General features: G+C 44.7%; 1 protein-coding gene across 1 annotated transcript in view; it reads left to right on the top strand.

The window, feature by feature from the left end:
* ROR1 (receptor tyrosine kinase like orphan receptor 1) overlaps positions 1-26,485 on the top strand; it is a 439,308-nt gene that overhangs the window by 283,644 nt on the left and 129,179 nt on the right. The window contains exon 2 of the mRNA XM_030206495.1: positions 6,217-6,288. Coding sequence (XP_030062355.1) covers positions 6,217-6,288 — 72 coding nt within the window. The remainder of the gene's footprint in view (positions 1-6,216; positions 6,289-26,485) is intronic.

Genomic DNA, 26,485 nt, shown 5'->3' on the forward strand with positions numbered 1-26,485 from the left:
TTCTAGTTGATTTCAGAGGGGCTACATTTTTCTAAGACACTCTTTTTAGGTAGAAAAGGGAGGTTCTTCACTTTTATATGGGAAAGACTGTCCAGCCTATACCACACTGCAATTTTGCCATCACTAGGAGGTGTTTCAGTATTAGCGCAAACTAGAATATTTGGTGGGGATGCGTAGTTTTTTAGGGTCTTTGCCAAAGGACTTAAACTCTATTACATATACTGACATAGCTGCAGCCTTGATTAAGGAAAAAAGTGCAGAGAACCGTGCCTATCCTTGATTAAGAAAGAGCACTGCTTGAGTGGTTCTGAAGCAATACCTGTGCTGCACAGTCCATGAAAGGTCATCGAATTACCAGTATTCTAATCAAATAAGGTTGATGGTTCCTGTTCAGTGAAGCGTGGAAATGCACAGATTCCTCGAGATGGCTTAGCAAACAGGAAAGTATTCTAATATTAATCCGTATGAAAGATAAACTCTGCTCACATGCTGGCCAAAATGTAATTTACCACATTTTTGTTCTTCAAATAATGCCCTAAAGCTTCTAACATTTAAACAAAGCCCTTTCTAAGCTAAGCTGAGTTCTAAATTGATTTCTTCTTTTGGATTCTCACTTGGGTTCTTCCTTGCAGGCAAAGTTTGCACTCTAGTGGGTATAGGAGTGAGACATAGAGAGTAATTATTTCTGGTAGCACTGGTGATTAGGGGTGGGCTGACCATTGGGACAATAGGGCAGCGCCTGAAGGCCCACAAAAATTGGGGAACCACCATTTTTGATAGGTGATTAGGGGACCATGTCCCTTAGTGCCCGGAGGCCCCCGCTGGTGATCATTGACCAGGGTATCATATGTAGGTCCTTCTAGTATCTTCCTTAATTCCAACCTCTGAGGCTGTCACAAGTGAAGGGGAAAACCCTCTCTTCTTACCTACTGGCCTCATGTGGGACGAGAGGAGGAGGAAAACTCACTGAGAAGCCTTGCATTCAGTGACCATTGTATATGGAAGCTGTCCTTCTTACTCTGGAAATGAAGAATTGAGAAGGAGCTGGCATTTATGCAGGGTGCCGGTGCCCACATAGCTAAGCGGGTATATAGAACCCCATAAAAAGCATACTAGCTATGCCCACTTTACTGTGCAGGTGTTGGCACTGAATATCGGCCTGAGGGATTCTTTGGTCCTCCCTTCTACCAATATGCTCCCTCCTGACCTGCCTGCGCAACTGAAATTCCTCCTTTCCAACTAAGAGATTTTCGTTCCCCAGCAAGACCTCCCCCATACCCCTTACCTTTAAGATCATTGGTGGCATAAGGGGTCATTTGCTCCTGCCCCTCGTGGTGCCAGCTTCAAAATGGCTACTGTGACCTCAGTCTTGCAGGAGTCAGTGGTGTACCAAGGGGGGGGGCGGTGAGGGCGGTCCGCCCCGGGTGCACGCCGCTGGGGGGTGCCACGGCGCGCGCCTGTAGGCTCCGAGTTCGCTACGCTAACTTCGCTGGTTCGCTGCAGCTCCCTCCCTCTGCCCCGGAACAGGTTACTTCCTGTTCCAGGGCAGAGGGAGTTGCAGCGAACGAGCGAATTTAACGTAGCGAACTCGGTGCCCACAGGCGCGCGCTGCGGCACCCCCCCCCCCAGCGGCGTGCACCCGGGGGGGTGTCATTTTGCGGGGGGGGGGCGCTGCACCGGGGGGGGGGGGGCGCATCGGCCATCCGCCCCGGGTGTCATCGAGGGTAGGAATGCTACTGGCAGGAGTCCTTTTACTAGTGCAAAGCTAGTGCACTGGAAGTGTGAAGACAATGTAGTAAATGGAGGGGATGTGCCCAGTATCTGCCCTGTATTTTCCAAACACTCAGTGCATGAGCACTATGTTACATGTAGTAGAAGATTGCACAGGAGTACCCACATAAAGATAAACCAATAAAACATGTGTAAGTATAATCCACAAAGAAGTGTACATTTCAGTGTAGTCAGCGTGTGGTAAAAATGAAAGGCAATGCAAATTTTGGTTGTTAAGGTGTGGCCATAAATCAACCTTCAGTGTCTCTGGTGGTCTCATAAATTGCTGTCCATGTTGGAAGAATTGGTATTTGAGCAGTAAACAATACTTACTACTACTACTACTATTTAGCATTTCTATAGCGCTACAAGGCGTACGCAGCGCTGCACAAACATAGAAGAAAGACAGTCCCTGCTCAAAGAGCTTACAATCTAATAGACAAAAAATAAATAAAGTAAGCAAATCAAGTCAATTAATGTGAATGGGAAGGAAGAGAGGAGGGTAGGTGGAGGCGAGTGGTTACAAGTGGTTACGAGTCAAAAGCAATGTTAAAGAGGTGGGCTTTCAGTCTAGATTTAAAGGTGGCCAAGGATGGGGCAAGACGTAGGGGCTCAGGAAGTTTATTCCAGGCGTAGGGTGCAGCGAGACAGAAGGCGCGAAGTCTGGAGTTGGCAGTAGTGGAGAAGGGAACAGATAAGAAGGATTTATCCATGGAGCGGAGTGCACGGGAAGGGGTGTAGGGAAGGACGAGTGTGGAGAGATACTGGGGGGCAGCAGAGTGAGAACATTTATAGGTTAGTAGAAGAAGCCTTGAGCATTTTCTTTTTAAAGAAAACTTTTACATCCTCCTAAAAAAAAAAAAAGATACAATGGTTGGTAGTAGGAGAAACCTGATGTAGACTGCCCTAGTAATAGCGGAAATTTTTAGGCACAAATGTATGTGCGTGGCAAGACGTTTTTCTGCATTTTTCTCATGTAGACAGAAGAGTGATTTTGATTCGGTTTTGTAGAGACATTTTCTTGTTGATGCGTGGAATAAAACCATGGGTCACTCTGGGGTCCTTTTACTAAGATGCTAAGATACTTCAGACCTATTTACAATTGCCAGCTGGGGTACAGTTGGTGTTTACACATAATTGGGCATTTGAACTTGCAGGCCCAAAGTTGCGGGAATCATTCATAGTAACATAGTAGATGACGGCAGAAAAAGACCTGCACGGTCCATCCAGTCTGCCCAACAAGATAAACTCATATACTACTACTTAACATTTCTAGAGCGCTACTAGGGTTACGCAGCGCTGTACAATTTAACAAAGAGAGACAGTCCCTGCTCAAAGAGCTTACAATCTAATAGACAAGTGAACGGTCGGTCCGATAGGGGCAGTCAAATTGGGGCAGTCTGGATTCACTGAACGGTAAGGGTTAGGTGCCGAACGCAGCATTGAAGAGGTGGGCTTTAAGCAAAGACTTGAAGACGGGCAGGGAGGGGGGCTTGGCGTAAGGGTTCAGGAAGGTTGTTCCAAGCATAGGGTGAGGCGAGGCAGAATGAGCGGAGCCTGGAGTTGGCGGTGGTGGAGAAGGGTACTGAGAGGATGGATTTATCCTGTGAACGGAGGTTACGGGCGGGAACGTAAGGGGAGATGAGGGTAGAAAGATAGTGAGGGGCAGCAGACTGAGTGCATTTGTAGGTAAGAAGGAGAAGCTTGAATTGAATGCGGTATCATATGTGCTACTTTTTGTGTATACCCTACCTTGATTTGTACCTGTCCTCTTCAGGGCACAGACCGTATAAGTCTGCCCAGCACTATCCCTGCCTCCCAGCCACCAGCCCCGCCTCCCACCACCAGCTCTGGCACAGACCGTATAAGTCTGCCTAGTATTATCCCCGCCTCCCAACCACCAGCCCCAGCACAGACCGTATAAGTCTGCCTAGCACTATCCCCGCCTCCCAACCACCAGCCCCGCCTCCCACCACTGGCTCTGCCACCCAATCTCGGCTAAGCTCCGGAGGATCAGGCTAAAACACATTAAGATCTGGGCATAACTTGTTTTAACACAGGATTTTCATGAGCACTAAGCCCAGATCGAATGCTGCAGTAATTAGGGCTTTTCAAAGTGTGTTTTTTGCAGGTCCCGTGCCAATTTTTCCATTAGCACAAAGGCCTTATAAAAAATTAATGTAGGAGTACTAAGTAGGAGATGCTAAGTGCCCCCGCGTTAACTCTGCATTATTCAGTTACCCCAGGATTCTATACAGCGTGACCTAAGTTGTGTATGCAAATCCAGTTGTATTCTGTATTTGCGCATGCAACTAAATTAGTTAACAAGCCAATCAGTGCCGATAATTGCCACTAATTGGCATTAATTAGAATTTATGTGTACCAGGGGTGGACTGACTATTCGGGCAACCAGGCAATGCCTGAAGGCCCAGAGGCTCTAGGGGCCCAGAGGCTGTGACTGGATGCCCAATGGTGATCTACTAGTCTCAGTGTGGGGGGGGGGGGGGGGGGAGATATCCTTTCCTGCCTGGCCCACTGGGCTGCTTCTATTCCCCCACCTCCTCACTCGGCACCATTGTATTTTAAAAATGGCATCCGAGACTCCCTGCGGAAATCTCGCGAGACTGTTGAGACCTGCGAGACTACCACGGGAAGTCTCGGCCGCCATTTTGAAAACGCGGCAGCTCAGCGGGCAGGAAAGTACATCCCCCCCCTCAGAGGCCACCAGACTACCATGACCCCTCAGGTAGGACCAGGGCAGGGGCGGCAGGGAGGGTGTCAGGCAGCAACCATGCGGGGGGCCCCGACCACCCTCAGTCTGCCCCTGACGCACACTGTATTCTATAATATGATGTTCGTAAATTCTAAGTCGCATAGTTGAAAAGGCAGCGTGGCCATGTGGAATGGGCAGGTCGTGGGCATTTCTAAAATCTTTGTACATTGTTATTGAATACACCCGGTCCACGCCTAATTTAGGCGACAACATTTACATCAGGTTTTACTTGGCGCAACTGCCTGTGACTAAATGTAGTCATGCAGATGGACACTCGGCATATTCTATAAACTGCTCCAAAATTTAGACATACTTTATAGAATACGCCTAGGCGTATTTTTTTTTGCCCTGATTTTTCAGCCACCATATATAGATCTAGTCCATAGTGTTTAATAATTGCAATACACTAGCTGGAAAGCCCTTCTACACCCTTTCTATGCCCATGGCATGCCCCCCCCCCCCCCCCCCCCCCAATAAATTTAAAAAAATAAATATGTAATTACTGCGCAGAAACAGGCAAATTACTGCAAAAAGCTTTAATGAGTTTTGCAGTAGACTGTTTTTCACACACTAAACGTGCGTTAGGGCTTAATGCTCTTTAATAAAAGGGCCCCTTTTTGAGAGCTATGCTTAGAAATTGGTTTCTTTGAAAATTAAATAGGGACAAGTGCTTACATTTGTACTCAAAATTTCGCTAAACATCTAAATTTAGGAGCATAAAGGGCTAGATTCTATATATGGGGCCTTCCTCGCTAGCATTTCTCGGTGCGGGAAATGAGAGGAAGCCCATAGGAATCAATTCCTATGGGCTTCCTCTCATTTGCCATGTGCGGGAATCGCTAGCGCAGCTTTGTAAAAGAAGCCCATGGTGCCTAAAACATTATCATTGGAAAAAACTGCATAAGCATTATTCTATAAGTCTCGCATAAAGTTCAGCGTGGTTTATAAAACAGTGCTTAAGGGTTCTGGTCATGCTTAAATTTAGGCACCGCCATTTGCACCAATGAAAAGGGATCCCCGCGCCTAACTTTATGCACGTAAGTCCCAATTAAATCTAATTAGTGCCAATAATTGCTTGATAAATAGCCAATTATTGGCGCTAATTGGCTTGTTATTCTATTAAATTGTGCATGCAAATGGGGACCACACCTAAATTTGTGCGCACGATTTTCTATGACCTTTATAGAGTAAGGGGGAAATTATGGGTGAAAACGGGGGATGATTTAGGATGGGGAAAAAAGTTAGGAGCTTCCCACTGATTTTGAGCCCTGGTCTCATAAATTAGGCTCATACATCTAGGCAAATGAATGGCGTGATTAAATTTATAAACATAACTGTTAAGCTCCTAAATCAAGATGAATTTTTAGCTGAAAACTTATGCTGCTATGTTTGGCTGAAAATATCTCAGTTTCACTTATATTTCTATAAAATGACCGTGTGACAAAAATAACATTTCTCTATCATGCTTTCTTTTAACTGCTCAAACATTTTTCATGCTAGTTTTAGGTTTTAATAACCACTGGTATTTGAACAATCGTTCTCAGAATACCCATGAGAAAGCGTTTGTACATAAATCGTAACAGTTTTCACTACTGCCAGAAATGAAAATATTAATGGTTTCTTCTCTCTCTTTTTTTTTTAATTCCACCCCCCCCCCCCCCCCCTTTCTGTAGGGGCCGATGTGACACTTTCGGCTGATTTAATGCCTACCTCATCATGGAACATTTCAAAAGAACTAGACCAAGGTAAAGAAAGAAAACTAGGAAAAACCTTGAATCCTGAATATGAAAGCATACCCCCTTTACCGTGACATTTGTAGATTAAAGAGTAAAGGTTAAAAAAAAAAACTTAAGGAAAAGAAATCTTGTCTGACTTGTTATCATCTGACATTTAATTACTCACGGTGTGCAGATTTCAAGGGGAATGTTTTTCTTTTCCCCTGCTAAAATCTGCCACAGATGGCAAAAATGTTTCAAGATGTGAATTACAGGGGTTTCTGACCTGCCTGACATTATGGCAGGATGACCTGACTCAAAGCATTAGGCAAAATGGAGGGAGTGGGATACAAATGTTATTGCCTGAGTAATGTCCCAGTGGTTAAAAACATGCTTTTTTTGTACTTCACTTTCCCTACAAAATCCTCAGGGGCCCTTTTACTAAGCTGCTTAGGTGCCTACGCGCCCAGTGTGCGTCAATTTTGAGTTATCGTCCAGCTACCGCGTGGCCCTTGCGGTAATTTCATTTTTGACGTGCGTCCACTAGGTGTGTGTATATCCAAATTTTGTCAATTAACGCCAATAATTGATTGTTAGCACCCAATTATTGGCAATAATTAACTCGTTACTCAGTTAAATTGCACGCTCAAATTGAGAAAATACCCAAATTTGCGCATGCAATTTTGCACACCATATATACAATTTGGAGGCTAATGTCTTTCAGTGTTTATTTCCATGTGTTTGTTTTAGCACTCTTATGCGTTTGGTTCAGTTCTCCTCTTTGTAGCAATGTTTCCTGCTTTTGTCTTTCACATTTATGCACTCCACAAGCTACAAGAAGAAACAAAGGCAGGCAGCAAGATGGCAGTGTCCTTGGCATGCAGATTTTAGTTTTTAGGGATGTGCATATGACAAACGTTTTCCAATTTTTTTTCAGTTTGTTTGATGCATTTGTTTTAATAGAAAAAATGTTATTGCATGTTAGAGCTGCATAATGTGTACAAATGTTAATTCATAGGTTAATGCATATTAAATCAAACAAACTGAATGCATACTAAAAAAAAAAATGCACATCCCTATTATTATTTTACCACTCTAGCAGAGCTGCTGAACATAGATGTCATTACTCTAAGTATACTACCAGTACTGATTTAGGGTCTTGTTCATCAAACAATTTTTGCCATTGACACAGGATGGGGAAAAAGTGAATGTCCCCCTTAAACTCTAAATCTCATGATTTCCAAGCACACCTAATTTACTACAATAAACTATGGCTGACTTATAAAATGTTTCTCTAAGCTCAGCTTGTACAGTATGACCAAACAATTAAGCTGCTGAGATATTAAGACATTTACCCCCAGATTCTATATAGTGTGATTTGACTTGCGATTTACGTGCACAACTTTCTTAAGTGTATTCTATAAAGTGATGCGCGTAAATTCTAATGCGTGCTGCCAAAAGGAGGCGTGGCCATGGGCATGGAATGGGCAGATTGCGGGCGTTACTAAAAATTATGCGCACTGATATAGAATACACCTGGTCCATGCCTAACTTAGTTGTTGGCATTTACAGCAAGTTTTAGTCACGTGGATGGGCCCTAGGCATATTCTATAAACCGAGCCTAAAGTTAGGCATGGTTAATAGAATATGTCTAGGTGTATTTTTTTCAGCGCAGATTTTTATGGTGAAATATAGAATCTAGTCCGTAGGGGGGTAATTACCAAATTGTGGGAAAATATCACTTTTTAACCACACTTTAATTTACCGTGGGACCTCAGTACCTCAGGTTAGTAAACTCCCACCCCCGGTATATAAAATAATGCAAGTTTCTATCAACTTCGCAAGCTGCATTATTCTGCTCCTTGTCAACATTAGGCCGCTAATGTGTGGCCTGATGCTTCCGGGGAACCTTTCTTAAAGGAGCTGCAGGTGAAAAAGTAGTTTGTGGACCTATCTATCTCCCCAGCCAAGATTCCCTCCTCCCCCCCCCCCAAAATAAACGCACCCTGGCCCACCTGCCCAGTATACCCCACCCCCAAACTCCCTCAAACCCTTTCCCCCTCCAGAGGAAGTCCCCCATCTCCATCCCCCATGAAGAAAGCAGCTTCATTCCTAACAATAGTAATAATAATACTGTGAGATTGCCAGTGGTTGTCACCCAACACCATTTTGAACCCAGAGCCAGATGGGCAGGGTTGATTAGGGATACCTCCAGTTCCGTAGCACTAGAAACCAGAGGTTGCAGAGGCTGGCCCAGTTGGGGTCTACGAGAGGGTTCAGGGTCTTCTTCAGGGGGTAGGGGTGGAGGCCCTTTTCCAGAGCAGGGAGATGTTTTGGGGAAAATTTGCCAGAGGGTTGGAGCTATTGACTCAGGGACCAGGAGTGTCTTGCATGGATAGGGGTGTCTTGGCTGGGGGGCGGGGAGGATGGTTTCTGCATGGCACTTTTTCACCAGCTGCCACTTTATGAATGTAGTGACATATGTTAGCGACCTGATGCACCTGAGAGAGCAAATGACAGCAGCTCAAAGCCGGCATTTTTCCGTGAATAACGCAGCTTGTGGGGTTCATACAAACTGAGTTATTCACTTTGCATAATAGTGAGGAGTTTGGGATGCATTTGCATCTCACCATAATGCAAATTACAGCTAGAGTAAATAATGCACAATTTTGCCATTTAATCGCGTTTAGCGCGATTTTATAAAGAGTATGCCTAACTGTATGTAGCTGCAATTAGGCCTGCTATAAGCAGGCTTAAATACGGACGCCCAAGTTAGGTGCACTTAGGCATGATTCTGTATCACCGCACATAAAATCCTAGAATGCCCCCGGGAACACCCCTAAACACCCCCCCAAATTGTTATGCATGTTAAAGAATTGGATATGCGCGTAATTCCTAATTATTGCCAATTAGTGCTGATAATTGGTTGTTAATTGCCAATTATTGGCGCTCATTGGTTTGTTCAATTAAGTTGTGCGCACAATTTGGCCATGCGTCCAAATTAGCACGCACAACCTGAGGCGCCGTATATAGAATTTGGGGGTAAGCCTAAATTTGGGTTCGCAAGTTTATAGAATTGGGGGATAGGTACCTAACAGGCTTATTTTCGAAAGAGAAGGGCGCCCATCTTTAGACACAAATCGGGAGATGGGCGTCCTTCTCCCAGGGTCGCTCAAATCGGCATAATCAAAAGCCGATTTTGGGCATCCTCAACTGTTTTCCGTCGTGGGGACTACCAAAATTCCCGGGGGTGTGTCGGATGCATAGCGAAGGCGGGACTGGGGCGTGCTTAACACATGGGTGTTATCGGCCGATATTGGAAAAAAGAAGGGCCTCCCTGACGAGCACTTGGCCATCTTTACTTGGTCCATTTTTTCTTGCGACCAATCCTCAAAAAGTTACCCGAACTGACCAGATGACCACCGGAAGGAATCGGGGATAACTTCCCTTTACTCCCCCAGTGGTCACTAACCTACTACTACTACTACTACTACTACTACTATTTAGCATTTCTATAGCGCTACAAGGCATACGCAGCGCTGCACAAACCCCCTCCCACCCTAAAAAAAACACTTTAAAAATATTTTTTTCCAACCTCAAATGTCAAACCCAGCTCCCTGACAGACATATGCAGGTCCCTGGAGCAGTTTTAGTGGGTGCAGTGCACTTCACACAGGCGGACCCAGGCCCATTTCCCCCCCCCCCCCCCCCACCTGTTACACTTGTGGTGGTAAATGTGAGCCCTTCAAAATCCACCACAAACCCACTGTACCCACATCTAGGTGCCCCACTTCATCCCCTTAGGGCTATGGTAGTGGTGTACAGTTGTGGGGAGTGGGTTTTGGGGGGCTCGGCACCTGGAAGCAATTTGTGAAGTCCACTGCAGTGCCCCCTAGGGTGCCCTGTTGGTGTCCTGGCATGTGAGGGGGACTACTGCACTCCGAATGCTGGCTCCTCACATGGCTTGGATTTGGTCGTTTCTGAGATGGGCGTCCTCGATTTCCATTATCGCTGAAAACCAGGGACGACCATCTCTAAGGTCGACCTAAATGTTAAGATTTGAGGGTCCCCGACCATATTATCAAAACAAAAGATGGACGCCCATCTTGTTTCGATAATACGGGTTTCCCATCCCCTTCCCGAGGACGTCCTGTGCGGACGCCCTCATGAAAACTTGGGCGCCCTGTTCGATTATGCCCCTCCACGTGTCATTAAAAAACAAATTCACAAAACCTTTCAGATTGTAGTTAAAATGCACCCTTGCTTAGAAACAAGTTTAAATGGACGCAAGTGAATTACTCACATTGGTGCACATTTTATAAATCACACACGTACTCTTTTTTTAACGTTTTTTTGATTGATATAAGATATAAAATAACACATCAGTAAACAAGACAGTAACAGTAACTTTAAGAAAATAAAGTACAGAGAGAAATCTCGTATATAAAACATTGTCATATTTATTCTGCCTAACTGGGCTTCTCTTTTTGGGAAAAGCCAGTAATGATAATCTGTCACATTAATATAGGTTATTATGGAACTTTGTAAGTCTAAGTGCTTTGAAAATATGCCTCCACATGTTATTATTATCATTATTACAGTGTTCCTTTCCCTGCCAAAATTCTTAATTCATAACAAGAGAATAATAACACAAGACGTGTTTTTCTTTTGTTCTACTCCCTGCCCTCCTCATCATTTTGGGGCTTCCAGTTCTATCAGAATGTGCTGTTCCATGAGTTTCATTTACTGCTAGCCATGGGTTTTCCCAGTATTAACTCTCCACTTTCCTCACCCCCCCCCCCTAACAACCATCCCCTAGCTCCTCTCCTAATCCATTTATCTCGCCAAGCCATTACAGTGAACGTTTTTTGACTAAGAAACTTCAGAATCCAATACAAGTTGACTTTTAAGTCAGTTAGCGGGTGCTACTCTTCGGGGCTAATTAGGACTCCCTTTGAGGTTTGTGAACATTACTTCCACAGACAGTAATCTTATAACAGGCTGCCTAACCTGGAGAAGAAATGACTGGGGGAGGGAGGAAAGAGAGATATGATAGAGGTCTATAAAATACTGAGTATAGTGAAAATGGTAGGCGTGAATTGCATGTTTACTCTTTCCAAAATACAAGGACTAGGGGACACACAATGAAGCTATTACACAGTAAATTTAAAACAAATCAGAGAAAATATTCCTTCACTCAACGTGTAATTAAACTTTGGAATTCACAGTTAGCTTAGCAGGGTTTTAAAAAAGGTTTGGATAATTTCCTAAAACAAAAGTCCGTAAGTCATTATTAAGACCTGTCCAACAAGGGATCCTGGTGAGGTAAATACTGCTATTCTGGAGAACTCTTTTATATGTCATCATTTACCTCATGACCAAAAGGAAGGGAGAAAAAAAAACAATGTCAGAATTATGTCACAAATAATTTTGCTGTCTGTAGCATACACCTATAGGCACCATAAATCTGTAATATGTAATTATAGGATGGAGGGTATCAATATTTTCAACCACTGCATATCTTTAATATTTTTGCAGCCATTTTAAGGTGATCTATTTTTCTCCTTCATAGGGTCCTTCCATTTACCTCAAACCATAAAATAGGTGCCTTTTTGGACGTTTCACTCAGGCATTCCCTCAAAGGAGATAATTTTATGAAGTATTTTCTACATCAAAGCAACACGGCTTTTATAAGATTGTATGGGTCAATATACAGTGGAACCCCAATCTAACATGATGACTGTGATCCATAAAATATCAATAGAAAATGAACACAATTAAACCCCACCTCGGTATAGCTAGACATTGCTGACAGAAGAGCTGTATGTAAAAAAAGACATGATCGCGTTATGTTCAGATTATTGTGGGGCGGGTTATATTGGGGTTCACTGTATGCATACAAGTATGCACGCTGTGGTAGGTGTTCCCGTGGACAGTGTTTGTGACAGAGCAGGTTCGGAGTTGTGATGTATATACGTACCATATAAACTATACATGTACAGTGGTGGAAATAAGTATTTGATCCCTTGCTGATTTTGTAAGTTTGCCCACTGACAAAGACATGAGCAGCCCATAATTGAAGGGTAGGTTATTGGTAACAGTGAGAGATAGCACATCACAAATTAAATCTGGAAAATCACATTGTGGAAAGTATATGAATTTATTTGCATTCTGCAGAGGGAAATAAGTATTTGATCCCCCACCAACCAGTAAGAGATCTGGCCCCTACAGACCAGGTAGATGCTCCAAATCAACTCGTTACCTGCATGACAGACAGCTGTCGGCAATGGTCACCTGTATGAAAGACACCTGTCCACAGACTCAGTGAATCAGTCAGACTCTAACCTCTACAAAATGGCCAAGAGCAAGGAGCTGTCTAAGGATGTCAGGGACAAGATCATACACCTGCACAAGGCTGGAATGGGCTACAAAACCATCAGTAAGACGCTGGGCGAGAAGGAGACAACTGTTGGTGCCATAGTAAGAAAATGGAAGAAGTACAAAATGACTGTCAATCGACAAAGATCTGGGGCTCCACGCAAAATCTCACCTCGTGGGGTATCCTTGATCATGAGGAAGGTTAGAAATCAGCCTACAACTACAAGGGGGGAACTTGTCAATGATCTCAAGGCAGCTGGGACCACTGTCACCACGAAAACCATTGGTAACACATTACGACATAACGGATTGCAATCCTGCAGTGCCCGCAAGGTCCCCCTGCTCCGGAAGGCACATGTGACGGCCCGTCTGAAGTTTGCCAGTGAACACCTGGATGATGCCGAGAGTGATTGGGAGAAGGTGCTGTGGTCAGATGAGACAAAAATTGAGCTCTTTGGCATGAACTCAACTCGCCGTGTTTGGAGGAAGAGAAATGCTGCCTATGACCCAAAGAACACCGTCCCCATTGTCAAGCATGGAGGTGGAAATGTTATGTTTTGGGGGTGTTTCTCTGCTAAGGGCACAGGACTACTTCACCGCATCAATGGGAGAATGGATGGGGCCATGTACCGTACAATTCTGAGTGACAACCTCCTTCCCTCCGCCAGGGCCTTAAAAATGGGTCGTGGCTGGGTCTTCCAGCACGACAATGACCCAAAACATACAGCCAAGGCAACAAAGGAGTGGCTCAGGAAGAAGCACATTAGGGTCATGGAGTGGCCTAGCCAGTCACCAGACCTTAATCCCATTGAAAACTTATGGAGGGAGCTGAAGCTGCGAGTTGCCAAGCGACAGCCCAGAACTCTTAATGATTTAGAGATGATCTGCAAAGAGGAGTGGACCAAAATTCCTCCTGACATGTGTGCAAACCTCATCATCAACTACAGAAGACGTCTGACCGCTGTGCTTGCCAACAAGGGTTTTGCCACCAAGTATTAGGTCTTGTTTGCCAGAGGGATTAAATACTTATTTCCCTCTGCAGAATGCAAATAAATTCATATACTTTCCACAATGTGATTTTCCGGATTTAATTTGTGATGTGCTATCTCTCACTGTTACCAATAACCTACCCTTCAATTATGGGCTGCTCATATCTTTGTCAGTGGGCAAACTTACAAAATCAGCAAGGGATCAAATACTTATTTCCACCACTGTACATGCAGAAAGTACAGTTGCATCTGCCTCGGAACTGATGTAAATGTGTGTGACAGCATTCTTGTGCTATTGGAGATAGTTCCAGAAGCCTATTTTATAAAAGCACGTGGAGGGGCATAATTGAACGAAAACGTCTATCTCCATGGGCGTTGATCTCCGAGAACGGGTCCGTGAAGGGGCGGACCGAACTGTATTTTCGAAAAAAATAGACGTCCATGTTTTATTCGACAATTTGTGAGCTGGGCGTTTTTGTTTTTTAGTGATAATGGAAAATGAAAGCGCCCAGCTCAAAAACGAATAAATCCAAGGCATTTGTTCGTGGGAGGGGCCAGGAGTCGTAGTGCACTGGTCCCCCTCACATGCCAGGACACCAACCGGGCAGCCTAGAGGGCACTTTTACAAAAACAAAAAAAAAGGTAAAAGAGCTCCCAGGTGCATAGCACCCTTCCCTTGTGTGTTGAGCCCCCCAAATCCCCCTCAAAACCCACTGCCCACAAGTCTACACCATTACTGTAGCCCTAAGGGGTGAAGGGGGGCACCTACATGTGGGTACAGTGAGTTTGGGGGGGGTTGGACGACTAAGCATTAAGCAGCACAATTGTAACAGGTGGGGGGGGATGGGCCTGGGTCCACCTGCCTGAAGTCCACTGCACCCCCTAACAACTGCTCCAGGGACCTGCATACTGCTGCCAGGGAGGTGGGTATGACATTTGAGGGTGAAAATAAAAAGTTGTGAAACATCATTTTTTGTGGTGGGAGGGGGTTAGTGACCACTGGGGGAGTCAGAGGAGGTCATCCCCGATTCCCTCTGGTGGTAATCTGGTCATTTAGGGCACTTTTTGGGGCCTTATTCGTGAAAAAACAGGGTCCAGGAAAAGTGCCCTAAATTCTAGCTACAAATGCATACTTTTTTTCCATTATCGGCGAAAGGCGCCCATCTCTGTTCGGGTGATAACCACGCCCCAGTCCCGCCTTCACCACGCCTCCGACACGCCCCCGTCAACTTTGTACGCTTCCGCGATGGAGTGCAGTTGAAAACGTCCAAGTTCGGCTTTCGATTATACCGCGTTATTCGTTTTTGGGAGATAAACGCCTATCTCCCGATTTAGGTCGCAATATAGGCGTTTTTGTTTTTCGATTATAAGCTGGATAGGCACCTAGTTGACTTTATCAAACAGTTGTATTTTTGGAGATTTTATAGGTGTCCTGTTATAAAGTTACCTCCTTCCTTTTTTCATGTGCACCATTTATTTATTTATTTGTAGCATTTCTATCCCACATTTTCCCACCTATTTGCAGGCTCAATGTGGCTTACATTTTTCCGTAATGGTGATCACCAATTCCGGAAGAGAAATACGTATTTAAGGTGAAGGAGACAGAGAGGATTAGGTATACAGATAAAGAAAGTGCATTTTCATAATCAGAAATAAAAGGTATTGGATTAACTTCAATCGTGATAGATTAACTTGAACAATCAGGAATATTAAACTTCAATTTTGTGAAAATAGTATGGTCAGTTGGGAAGTACAGAATTACGTTTAGTGAAGATTCGGTGTAAATTTTGTTAACTGGTATTTAGGATGGATTATTGTAGTATGCTTTTTTGAATAGGTTAGTTTTCTGGAAAAAAAGGGGAAGAACCAATCTCCACACCTCAAACCAAAACAAACAAACTGTGGAGATGACCAAAAGGAACAAATGATGGACAGTGTGCTACTGGAAGCTCTACAAAAAAGCCCTTTATTTTAAACAGCTCACACCAAATAGATGTATGAGATTGAACTCTGGAATTCGTTGCCGGAGAGCGTGGTGAAGGCGGTTAGCTTGGCAGAGTTTAAAAAGGGGTTAGACGGTTTCCTAAAGGACAAGTCCATAAACTGCTACTAAATGGACTTGGGAAAAATCCACAATTCCAGGAATAACATGTATAGAATGTTTGTACGTTTGGGAAGCTCGCCAGGTGCCCTTGGCCTGGATTGGCCGCTGTCGTGGACAGGATGCTGGGCTCGATGGCCCCTTGGTCTTTTCCCAGTGTGGCATTACTTATGTGGTACTTATGTCACTTATGTGAAGAATAGCCATACTGGGTCCATCTAGCCCGGTATCCTGTTTCCAACAGTGGCCAATCCAGGTGACAAGTACCTGGCAGAAACCTAAATAGTGGCCACATTCCCTACCCATCCCAGGGCAAGCAGTGGCATCTCCATGCCTATCTCAATAGCAGACTATGGACTTTTTCTCCAGGAACTTGTCCAAACATTTTTTTAAACCCAGATATGCTCACCGATGTTACCATCCTCCGGCAGCGAGTTCCAGAGCTTAACTATTTTTTGTAGTGTTTTCAGTTGCATGCTGTTCATCATTTGTTCCTTTTGGTCACCTCTGCTGTTTCTTCGTTTTGCACACTTTTTACTTCATTAATTTTTTTTTTTTTCATGGATGGGGAGAAAGAGTTTTTAGAAGACATCCCATGTCCATTAACAGCTGTGTTTGTAGGGTCCTGCTAGCAGCTAAAGCAGTTAGTTACCGCAGCTTTGTTTGAATGTTTTATTTTAGCTCCGGTAGATTTTCTGTTTTGTTTGCTTTTCCACTGGTAGAGTGAACAGTGTGTTTTTACTCAAGCATTTATGTTTCTTTAATGACTCATATTTTTTTTTTCAGTAAGACAGGATATGAAATATGGTCCTAGAACACAGACTGAAAGAAGAGGCCTCGTAGGCAACGGTTCCCCCCTCCCACACACCACTACCACCAAATGAAAAAAAGTCACTATTTTTTTTTTTTTAGGTTTGTTAACTTAGAAATATTTCTCTCATACTGCTAATTAATGATTTGATAATTGCAGAGTATCACATTATTATATATCTTCTTTGCTTCACCAGCTTTAGCTTTTTAGGTCTGTTTGAAAGATGAATAGATTTGATGGTCTAAAGATATTTATTTGGTGCCTATTAGGCTTTATTTACTGCCTTTTTGAAGAAATTCACTCATGGCTGTGTATGGCAAGAATAACTTGGACATAGACAATAAAGGGCAGTTCTGTGATTGGGCAACCTGCATTTAGGTATCTATTGCCCATGTAAATTGTAAAGGGGGGGGGGTCCGCTTCCTCCTCTTGGGTGGAGCCAGCAAGCCTGCGGGGCTCCCAGGGTTTCAGGACAGAATGCTGCTGATACTGGGACTCAGGGCCAAAGTATTTTATTATCAAGGCAATTTCATACCAAAAATCATAATATATTCTTCAAAACAGAAGGTACAGTCCTCATAAGATAATCTTCAAAAGAAAAAAAAGGTACAGTCCAGGTCCCAAAATCCCTCAGCAAATGTTCAGCTCCTCATCAGGCCCTCTACTAGGCCTGAGGTTTCCCTTCCCCTCTCCTTTAGAAAGGTTCAGTAAGAGTTTAGCACACTTCCAATATAGCAGAACAGTCAGAACAAATCTTCATGGACAGTCTTTGCACATCAAACCCATACCACCAATCAACTGCCTTTTCACAGCACAGAGGGAACCCTATAAGGAGCAGGGTTGGCAGTTTCTCCCACCTCTCCACATTCGTCTCCCCTCACTCCTGGTGACTGAGAGCCTCCAGGAAATCTGCTCTCCCCTTCTCACAGCTGGGGGGAATTATATACTGATGGCGAAGCCAGGGAACATAGTAACATAGTAGATGATGGCAGAAAAAGACCTGCACGGTCCATCCAGTCTGCCCAAGAAATGTGCCACTTTTTTGTGTATACCTTACCTTGATTTGTACCTGTCTTTTTCAGGGCACAGACCGTACAAGTCTGCCCAGCACTATCCCCGCCTCCCACCATCGGCTATGGCACAGGGAAACTGAGCTTCATCCTTCCCTCTCCCTCCAGTGGGGAAGAGAGTTACAGGCTCACCCTGCCTCGAGCCATTGCTCCCCCTGCGGGGTCTGGGAATCCATTCCATTTTTTAGGATTACTCTCTTCTCTCATTCTTGCAAGGACTTCTGGGACCCGTAGTTCTGGGCTCAACTGCTTCACTGGGGAATCTCTGGGGCTTGCCTTGTCACAAAATATATAGAATACTAGCATTTATGCGCATTAGTGCACACACCTGCCAAAGTGCCAGCAGGGCTGTTCTGTAACGGTGCATGTAAGGAGCATATGGGGGAATTCAGTACATGACATCCAAAGTTAGGCGCCAGAAAGATCCACACTAAGCAGTCTGCACAGGGTCACCTTTACAGAATAGTAGCTTTGGGCCTTTTTACTAAGTGGCTGTAAGTCCACCGCTGGCTTACCGCATGCCAATCTGGAGCTACCGCCGGCCCAACGCAGCCACCGGCAGTAGTTCCACCCCCAGCGCATGGCATTTCCGATGCTAGCAAAAATATTCAAAAAATATTTCCACATGGAGTTTCCAGGCGTTAATCGGGCAGTGCCGTGTGCTACCCAGATACCACCGGGTTAGTGCGGGAGCCCTTACCGCCACCTCAATGGGTGGCAGTAAGTGTTTCCCACACACACACACAGTCCTCCACATGGCCATGTGGTAAGAGAATAGAGGGTCATAAGTTGGACAGAGAGGGGAAGGGGGATGAAATTATTGACAGTAAAAGTGGGGGAGGGGGAAGATACATGAGGAAGGGGGATGTGCAGTTCAGCCTCGCTAACGAGTTATTGGCCAAAGTCCTTAGAAAAAAGAAAGGTCTTGAGTGCAGAGGCAAATTCCTGGAGGGAGGAGCATAGTTTGAGATGATGGGGTAGTCTGTTCCAAAGTTCAGGACCTTGCACAGAAAAGTATGCTACTTCCAATGTCGACACAACAGGGGCGTAGCTACGGGTGGGCCTGGGTGGGCCCAGGCCCACCCAATCTCAGCCCAGGCCCACCTAGTCTTTTGCAATGATGACGACGACGGACTGAGTCTAAGACTCTTCTTGCCCGCAGCGGCAAGCGGGCGGGCGTAAAAGCAGCAAGCAGCCAGGCTCGACTCCATCCTTTGCTTCCTGCCCTCTCAGCGTTCCGCCCGCCCGAAAGGAAATGACATCAGAGGAAGGCGGGACGGCGCAGAGAGAGGGCAGGAAGCGAAGGACGGAGTCGAACCTGGCTGCTGCTTTTACGCCCGCCCGTTGGCCGCTGCAACTTCAGGAGTGGAGTGGAAGTGAGCCAGCAGCCAGCCCATCTAGTCCACTCAAGGACGGGGAATCCTCATTGATGTCACAGTGGCATGGAGATTCCCTGTCTTTCACGAGGCTGGGAAGCAGGTAGAGTGCAGGTGGAGATTCCCCCGACCAGGGGAGCTGTGACACTTAACATCTCTCTGCGTTAGATCTGCGCAGGAAGTAGTTAAGGGCAACTTAGGCAAGTACAGATGAGGGATCACAGCAGGGGTAGGGGTAGGGGTGGGGGGTTGGGGTGGCAGGAAAGATTCTTGCACATCCATGGACTGGCTCCCTATAATGAGGAGCGCGTTCAGCCATCCTGGGTTTGCGTTTTGTAGGAAAATCAATGGGATGATCAGAGGCTGCAAAGCCACATGTATTGCCCAAGGTATTTAAAAATCTTTTTAGTAAGGCCTTAAGGTAGAAAATGAATTATGCCACACCCTTAATGTGCCTTTAAATGAGAAATTGTTTCTCTCTATTAATTCTAATTTCTCTTGTAGATGGGCATCTAATTGCATAAAATACCTTGAGATTAATGTTCCTAATCATTTTAATACTCTATATAAGGTCAGCTACCCAGAGGTAATATGAAGGAGTGGAAAAGATTTATGTTGCTGTATGCTACTCACACCTAGTGCCCGCCCATATTAGCTCTGGGCCAACCCAAAATGTCAGGTCTGGCTACGCCACTGTGACACAACACACATTAAAACAACTTAATAAAAAGTACAAGGGATAAATGGAAGTGGAACACGTAGATAGATAAGATTGAGTAACAGAAGTTTAGACAGAAGATTGGCATGTTTAACTTAAGGAAAAATTGCACATGGAGTCATAAAAGGCGCGTGTGTCGTAAGCAAGTCCTGTTGCAGTAAGTGCAACCAATGTTAGTCCTTCTGTTAGTTACTTCATTCAAAGTCTAGAGAGAAGAGCCAGGCTTTCCTCTGCTTCCTGATGTAGAGATAGTCTTGAGATAGGCAAAACCTTCCTGGAAGTGTGTTTCAGAGTGTGTGTATGTTGGGGGAGGGGGGGGGCTACTCTGAAGACGACTCATTGGCAGATGTCACATCACACAATTTCATTTCAAGGAAGTGTTGTTAGGGATACTCCTTGGGAGGACCTTAGCGACTTTGGAGGGGTTTATCCTTGGAGGTCACAGAGTGAGATCCTGTTCTTCAAGTACATAAGTACATAAGTACATAAGTAGTGCCATACTGGGAAAGACCAAAGGTCCATCTAGCCCAGCATCCTGTCACCGACAGTGGCCAATCCAGGTCAAGGGCACCTGGCACGCTCCCCAAACGTAAAAACATTCCAGACAAGTTATACCTAAAAATGAGGAATTTTTCCAGTCCATTTAATAGCGGTCTATGGACTTGTCCTTTAGGAATCTATCTAACCCCTTTTTAAACTCCGTCAAGCTAACCGCCCGTACCACGTTCTCCGGCAATGAATTCCAGAGTCTAATTACACGTTGGGTGAAGAAAAATTTTCTCCGATTCGTTTTAAATTTACCACACTGTAGCTTCAACTCATGCCCTCTAGTCCTAGTATTTTTGGATAGCGTGAACAGTCGCTTCACATCCACCCGATCCATTCCACTCATTATTTTATACACTTCTATCATATCTCCCCTCAGCCGTCTCTTCTCCAAGCTGAAAAGCCCTAGCCTTCTCAGCCTCTCTTCATGTGGCCCATTTCCTTTAAGGGCCTTGATGATGAGATACAATTTTAAATATAACCCTGTTTTGTGCTGGTAGCCAGTAGGTTTTCCAGAAACGGTGTGGTGTGATCATGTCACTTCCAACCTTCTATCATTTGTGCTGCTGCTCTTTGTAGTCACACCGCTGTAGAGTGCATTACATAATCCATAAGTACATAAGTAATGCCACACTGGGAAAAGACCAAAGGTCCATCGAGCCCAGCACCCTCTCCCCAACAGCAGCCAATCCAGGTCAAGGGCACCTGGCAAGCTACCCAAACGTACAAACATTTTATACAAGTTATTCCCGAAATTGTGGATTTTTCCCAAGTCCATTTAGTAGCGGTCTATGGACTTGTCCTTTAGGAAACCGTCCAACCCCTTTTTAAACTCTGCCAAGCTAACCGCCTTCACTTGATGTTATCAATGCATGAACCACTGTGACAAGGTGAGTCTTGTCAATGTACAGTGAGAGACAGTGTAGTTGTTGCAGATGATAAATGTAGCTGCCTCTTGGAGGTAAAGACAGAAAGGTAAGGTAATTGCAGTGGTGGGGGGGGGAGGGGGGGGGAACACGGTGCAAGTGGGAGGAGCAGCTTGCGGCAGTCCAGTTCTGCCCCGGGCCCGGCTTTGTGTCTCGGTGGCCCTGCTGATACCTGTTTCTGCCAGTCGAGCTAGTAGACTGTGGTCCACAGCATCAAAAGCTGCTGAGAAATCCAGCAGTACTAATATCAAGGCAAATCCCCAATTTATGCGAAGATTGTCTAACATGGATACGAGGACCATCCTTTTCATAACCAGGTCTGAATCCAGATTGACATGGATCTAGCCATTTCTTCTAGCCAATCACTGAGCTAAATGCAGACTGGATTTTTTTCTATAAGTTTTCCTAGATTGACTACTTTCATTCGAGCTTGTCTTGATCAAGGTGATTCTCCTTTAGCAAAGGATATACCATTGTCCTTTTTAATGGTGTAGATAAGAGTTCATGTTTGTAGTGGCCCATTCTATGAGGCCCCTTAATGCTTGCTGCACTGTCCTTGATGGGCAGAGGTTGAGGGAGCAAGTGGTTATATCAGGGGCGTAGCCAGCCTTCCGTGGGAGAGGGGTCCGAGCCCGGGGGGAGGGGGCACATTTTAGCCCTCCCCCCGGCGCCGCCCCCCCCCACCGCCGACATTGCCGCCCCCCCTCCCGCCGCGAACCCGCCCCCGCCGCCGCCTACCTTTACTTTTGCTGGCGGGGGATCCCACTCCCCGCCAGCCGACGTCTTCTTCTTAGTCGCTTCCCGCTCTTCAATTTGTTTGCTGACGTCCTGCACGTTGTACGTGCAGGACGTCAGACTCAGAGAACAGAACTGTTCTCTGAGTCTGACGTCCTGCACGTATAATTACGTGCAGGACGTCAGCAAACAAATTGAAGTGCAGGAAGGACTGAGAAGACGTCGGCTGGCGGGGAGTGGGATCCCCCGCCAGCAAAAGTAAAGGTAGGCGGCGGCGGGGGCGGGTTCGCCGGGAGGGGGGTCCTGGGGTGAATCTGCGGGGGCCCCGGCCCCCTCAGGCCCCACGTAGCTACGCCACTGGGTTATATGGAGCGAGTGGTTGGTCAAAGGCCTCTCAAGATTTTATCAAGACCCTCCTCTGTTATTGGGTTAAAAGAGTCTCATATGTCTGTGTAAGGAGAGGGCAAGATTATGCACTCCTGATTAACTGACAGGGGACTGGGTGAGTGCCTGTAGGTCCAGTCGGAGACTTTTAATTTTGTTGGCAAAGTATGCAGCAGAGTCATTACATTTCATTTTTGACTGGGCGGGTTAGTTCTGTTGTGGAGGTTGCAGTAAGCCGTTTATTATGCTTTGTTGAATTGGCAGACTGTTCAATGCATTGAGAGAAATATGTTCCATCAGAAGTTTCTCCCATATTTCCTGACATTTTTAGTAAAAGCAGACAATTCACAGTTAGAGAAAAGACTAATAAAAACCAGACCCTAATGTGATTGTATGTCAAAATTGTAAAAATAGTAGTTTTTCTTTGATTCCTAGGTTAGAACTTCTGCACCTTGGGTCACCTGGGGCTAAGGACACATCAGCCTCATACATTTAACTGCAGGGTTCCATCTTGGTCCTAATACTTTTTAATATTTTATGGCCCCATTACTATCTCTCACACAGTCCCTAGATGTAACAGTTTATGCCTGTGCAGATGACATCAAACTTCTTTCTTTCACTGATCTTGGCTGTCCACAGGCAATTACAGAACTTAATAAGAACATAAGAATAGCCATACTGGGTCAGATCAGTGGTCCATCTAGCCCAGTATCCTGTTTCCAACAGTGGTCAGTCCAGGTCACAGTATCAGTCCCAGGGTAATCAGTGGCTTCCCCCATGTCCATCTCGATAACAGACTATGGACTTTTCCTCGAGGAACTTGTCCAAACCTTTTTTAAAACCAGATATGCTAACCACTGTTACCACATCCTCCAGCAATGAGTTCCAGAGCTTAACTATTCTTTAAGTGAAAAAATATTCCCATGTAATTTCATTGAGTGTCCCCTGGTCTTTGTACTTTTTTTTTACATTTGTACCCCGTGCTTTCCCACTCAGGGCAGGCTCAATGTGGCTTACATGGGGCAATGGAGGGTTAAGTGACTTGCCCAGAGTCACAAGGCTGCTTGTGCCTGAAGTGGGATTTGAATGCAGTTCCTCAGTTCCCCAGGACCAAAGTCCACCACCCTAACCACTAGGCCACTCCTCCACTCCACCTTTTGAAAAATCAATTCACTTTTACATGTTCTACTCCACTCAGGATTTTGTAGACCTCAATCATACCCCCCTCAGGTGCCTCTTTTCCAAGCTGGAGGCCTAACCTCTTTAGCCTTTCCTCATATGGGATGACTTCCATCTCCTTTATCATTTTGGTCGCTATTCTTTGAACCTTTTCTAATACCACTATATCTTTTTTGAGATACGGCAACCAGAATTTAACACAATCTGAAGGTGAGGTTGCACCATGGAGTGATACAGAGGCATTATAATATACCTGCATCACTTTCTTAATAATTCGTAGCATCCTGTTTGTTTTTTTGGCCACTGGCATACACTGGGCAGAAGATTTCAGCGTATTGTCTACAATGACACCTGGATCTTTTTCTTGATTGCTGACTCCTAAGGTGGACTCCAGCATCAGGTAACTATGATTTGGATTATTCTTCTCAATGTGCATCACTTTGCATTTGTCCACATTAAATTTCATCTGCCATTTGGATACCCAGTCTTTCAGTTTCCTAAGGTCTTCTTGCAATTTTTCACAATCCGCATGTGTTTTGACAACTTTGAATAGTTTTGTGTCATCTGCAAATTTAATCGCGTCACTCATCATTCTGATTTCCAGATCATTTTTAAATATATCAGATAGCACTCCACCTATTCACCCTCCTCCATGGGAAAAATGGCCTTAACCCTACCCTCTGTTTTCTGTCCAATAACCAATTTGTAATCCACAGAAGGATTTTGCCTCCTATCCCATGACTTTTTAATTTTCTCAGGAGTCTCTCATGAGGAACTTTGTCAAAAGCTTTCTGAAAATCAAGATGCACTACATCAACCGGCTCACCTTGATCCGCCTGTTTATTCATGCCCTAAAAGAAATGAAGCAAATTGGTAAGGCAAGTCTTCCCTTGGCTGAACCCATGCTGACTCTATCTCATTAAACCATGTTTGTCTATGTGTTCTGTAATTTTATTCTTTATTTTTATTCTTCACTGAAGTCAGGCTTACCAGTCTAATTTCCCAGATCACCCCTGGAACCCTTTTTAAAAATTGACATTACATTGGCCACCCTCCCTCCAATCTTCAGGTACTGCAGACGATTTTAATGACAGGTTACAGATAATTAACAGCAGATCAGCAATTTTATGTTTGAGTTCTTTCAGTAACCTGAGGAATTTTGCCATCCGGTCCAGGTGATTTATCACCCTTTAACTTGTCAATTTGGCTCAGTACGTCTTCCAGGATCACCGAGATTTCTTTCAGTTCCTCCAAATCTTCACCCTTGAAAACCCAAATGGTACAAGTAGATCTCTTACATCTTCTTCCGTAAAGTCCAAAGCAAAGAATTCATTCAATCTCTCTGCTATGGCCTTGTTCTTCCTGAGTGCCCCTTTTGCTCCTTGGTGATCGAACAGACCTATGGATTACTATTATTTCTGCCTGGCTTCTTGAAAACAAATCAAAAGTGAATCCTGAGAAATCAAAATCACTTGTCGTTTCAAAGATGCATTTACCATCTGCTCTAACGTCAATCAAGATTGTGTGAATGCCCATGCTCGTTGGTTCTACAACAAAAATTCTTTGAATCTGTGAGGGAGTGAGTGGTATAGCAGCAAGTGTTCCTGAGAACACTCCCTCACTGATATTGCAGTTAAGCTACTTAACAGCAGGTGGTGATAACCTGCCATGTTAGAGGCTGAATCAGAGGGGTGGGGCTCATGCTGGGAGGTGGTTAAATGCCCTGGAGCACAGTGGATCAGAGAGGCCTTGAGTGAAGAGGTTTCCAGGAAGAGGCCCAGAGTGAAGAGGGGAGTGACAGCTGAGGCTACAGTACCTGAGCGGAGTGCCAGGGAAGAGTATAGCCAGAACTAAGTGTTTCCCTGGGGTGGGCATCTGTGAACAGTCAAGTCAGCCTGCAGGAGTGAATGACACATGGACAGAAGACTACCAAGGTAGGAGAGAACCTTGCAGAGTATCCCTAAAGTGTATAAATTTGGTGTGTGTCCAGAAGGGATCCAAGGTAGCATTAGTTGCCAGAGTAGTTGGGCCTGGCTAGGATCCAGCCCCACGAAGAGTATTGACTGGGACTGTATTGAGAGAAAGCGAGACTCTGCTTAGAATGACTAAGCCTGTGAAGTAACAGAACTGACTACAACCCCTTTTGTGTACATAAATAAAGTACTTTTGACTTTTATCTGCAACCTGTGTGTGAGTCTTCCACATTTGTGTGAAGTCATGCAGCCAGCCGCAAGCCACACTGCCACAGTCATTCTAGACTCCAGTCTGAAAAATCAGATTCATTATTGCATGTTGTTTCTTTAAATTACACCAAATTAGATTGGTTTGCCATCTCTTCTTCCAACTGGCACTTAACTAATTCATTCCATAGGTTATCAAATGGAATTCAGGCCTCAGACCTCAAATGGCTTCAACTTATTCGAAACACAGTCATTAGGCTCATCATTGGATCCAAAAAAATTCAATCATGTAACATCTCTTCTAAGGAACGCTCATTGGTTGCCTATTTCACATAGAATTACTTTTAAGATATTATTTCTGGTTCATAAAATTCGCCATACTGGGCAACCATTGTTCCTCTCACAACTTCTCATTCCATACCATTCTGTAAGATCATCTCATTCAGATAAATGTGTCATTCCCACCTTTTATTATACCCGTTCACAACATATAAGAAATACCATGTTTAATGTGGTTGGCCTGACACTTTGGAATGCCCTCCCAGGTCTGAGCTTAGAACAATTCCTGAAAAAGTTCAAAGAAGGTCTCAAACCCATCTTTTCAGTGATGCTTTTGATTAAACGTTTTGATCTCAGCAGGTATTCCTGATGGAAGGAATGAAGTGCTGTCCTAGTCCATAAGACTATCTTTATCTTTCTTTGTTTCTTCTTAAAGAGTATTGTAAACATTTGTTCTTTTTCCTATCTTTTACCTCTGGTAAGTTTTTGTAAGATTATTAGCTGCTTAGGAAACTTTTTTTGTAATGAGTGAGATATCAAAAACTTAATAAATCT

The sequence above is a fragment of the Microcaecilia unicolor genome, chromosome 6, assembly GCF_901765095.1.
Source record: "Microcaecilia unicolor chromosome 6, aMicUni1.1, whole genome shotgun sequence".
Taxonomy (NCBI): Eukaryota; Metazoa; Chordata; class Amphibia; order Gymnophiona; family Siphonopidae; genus Microcaecilia; species Microcaecilia unicolor.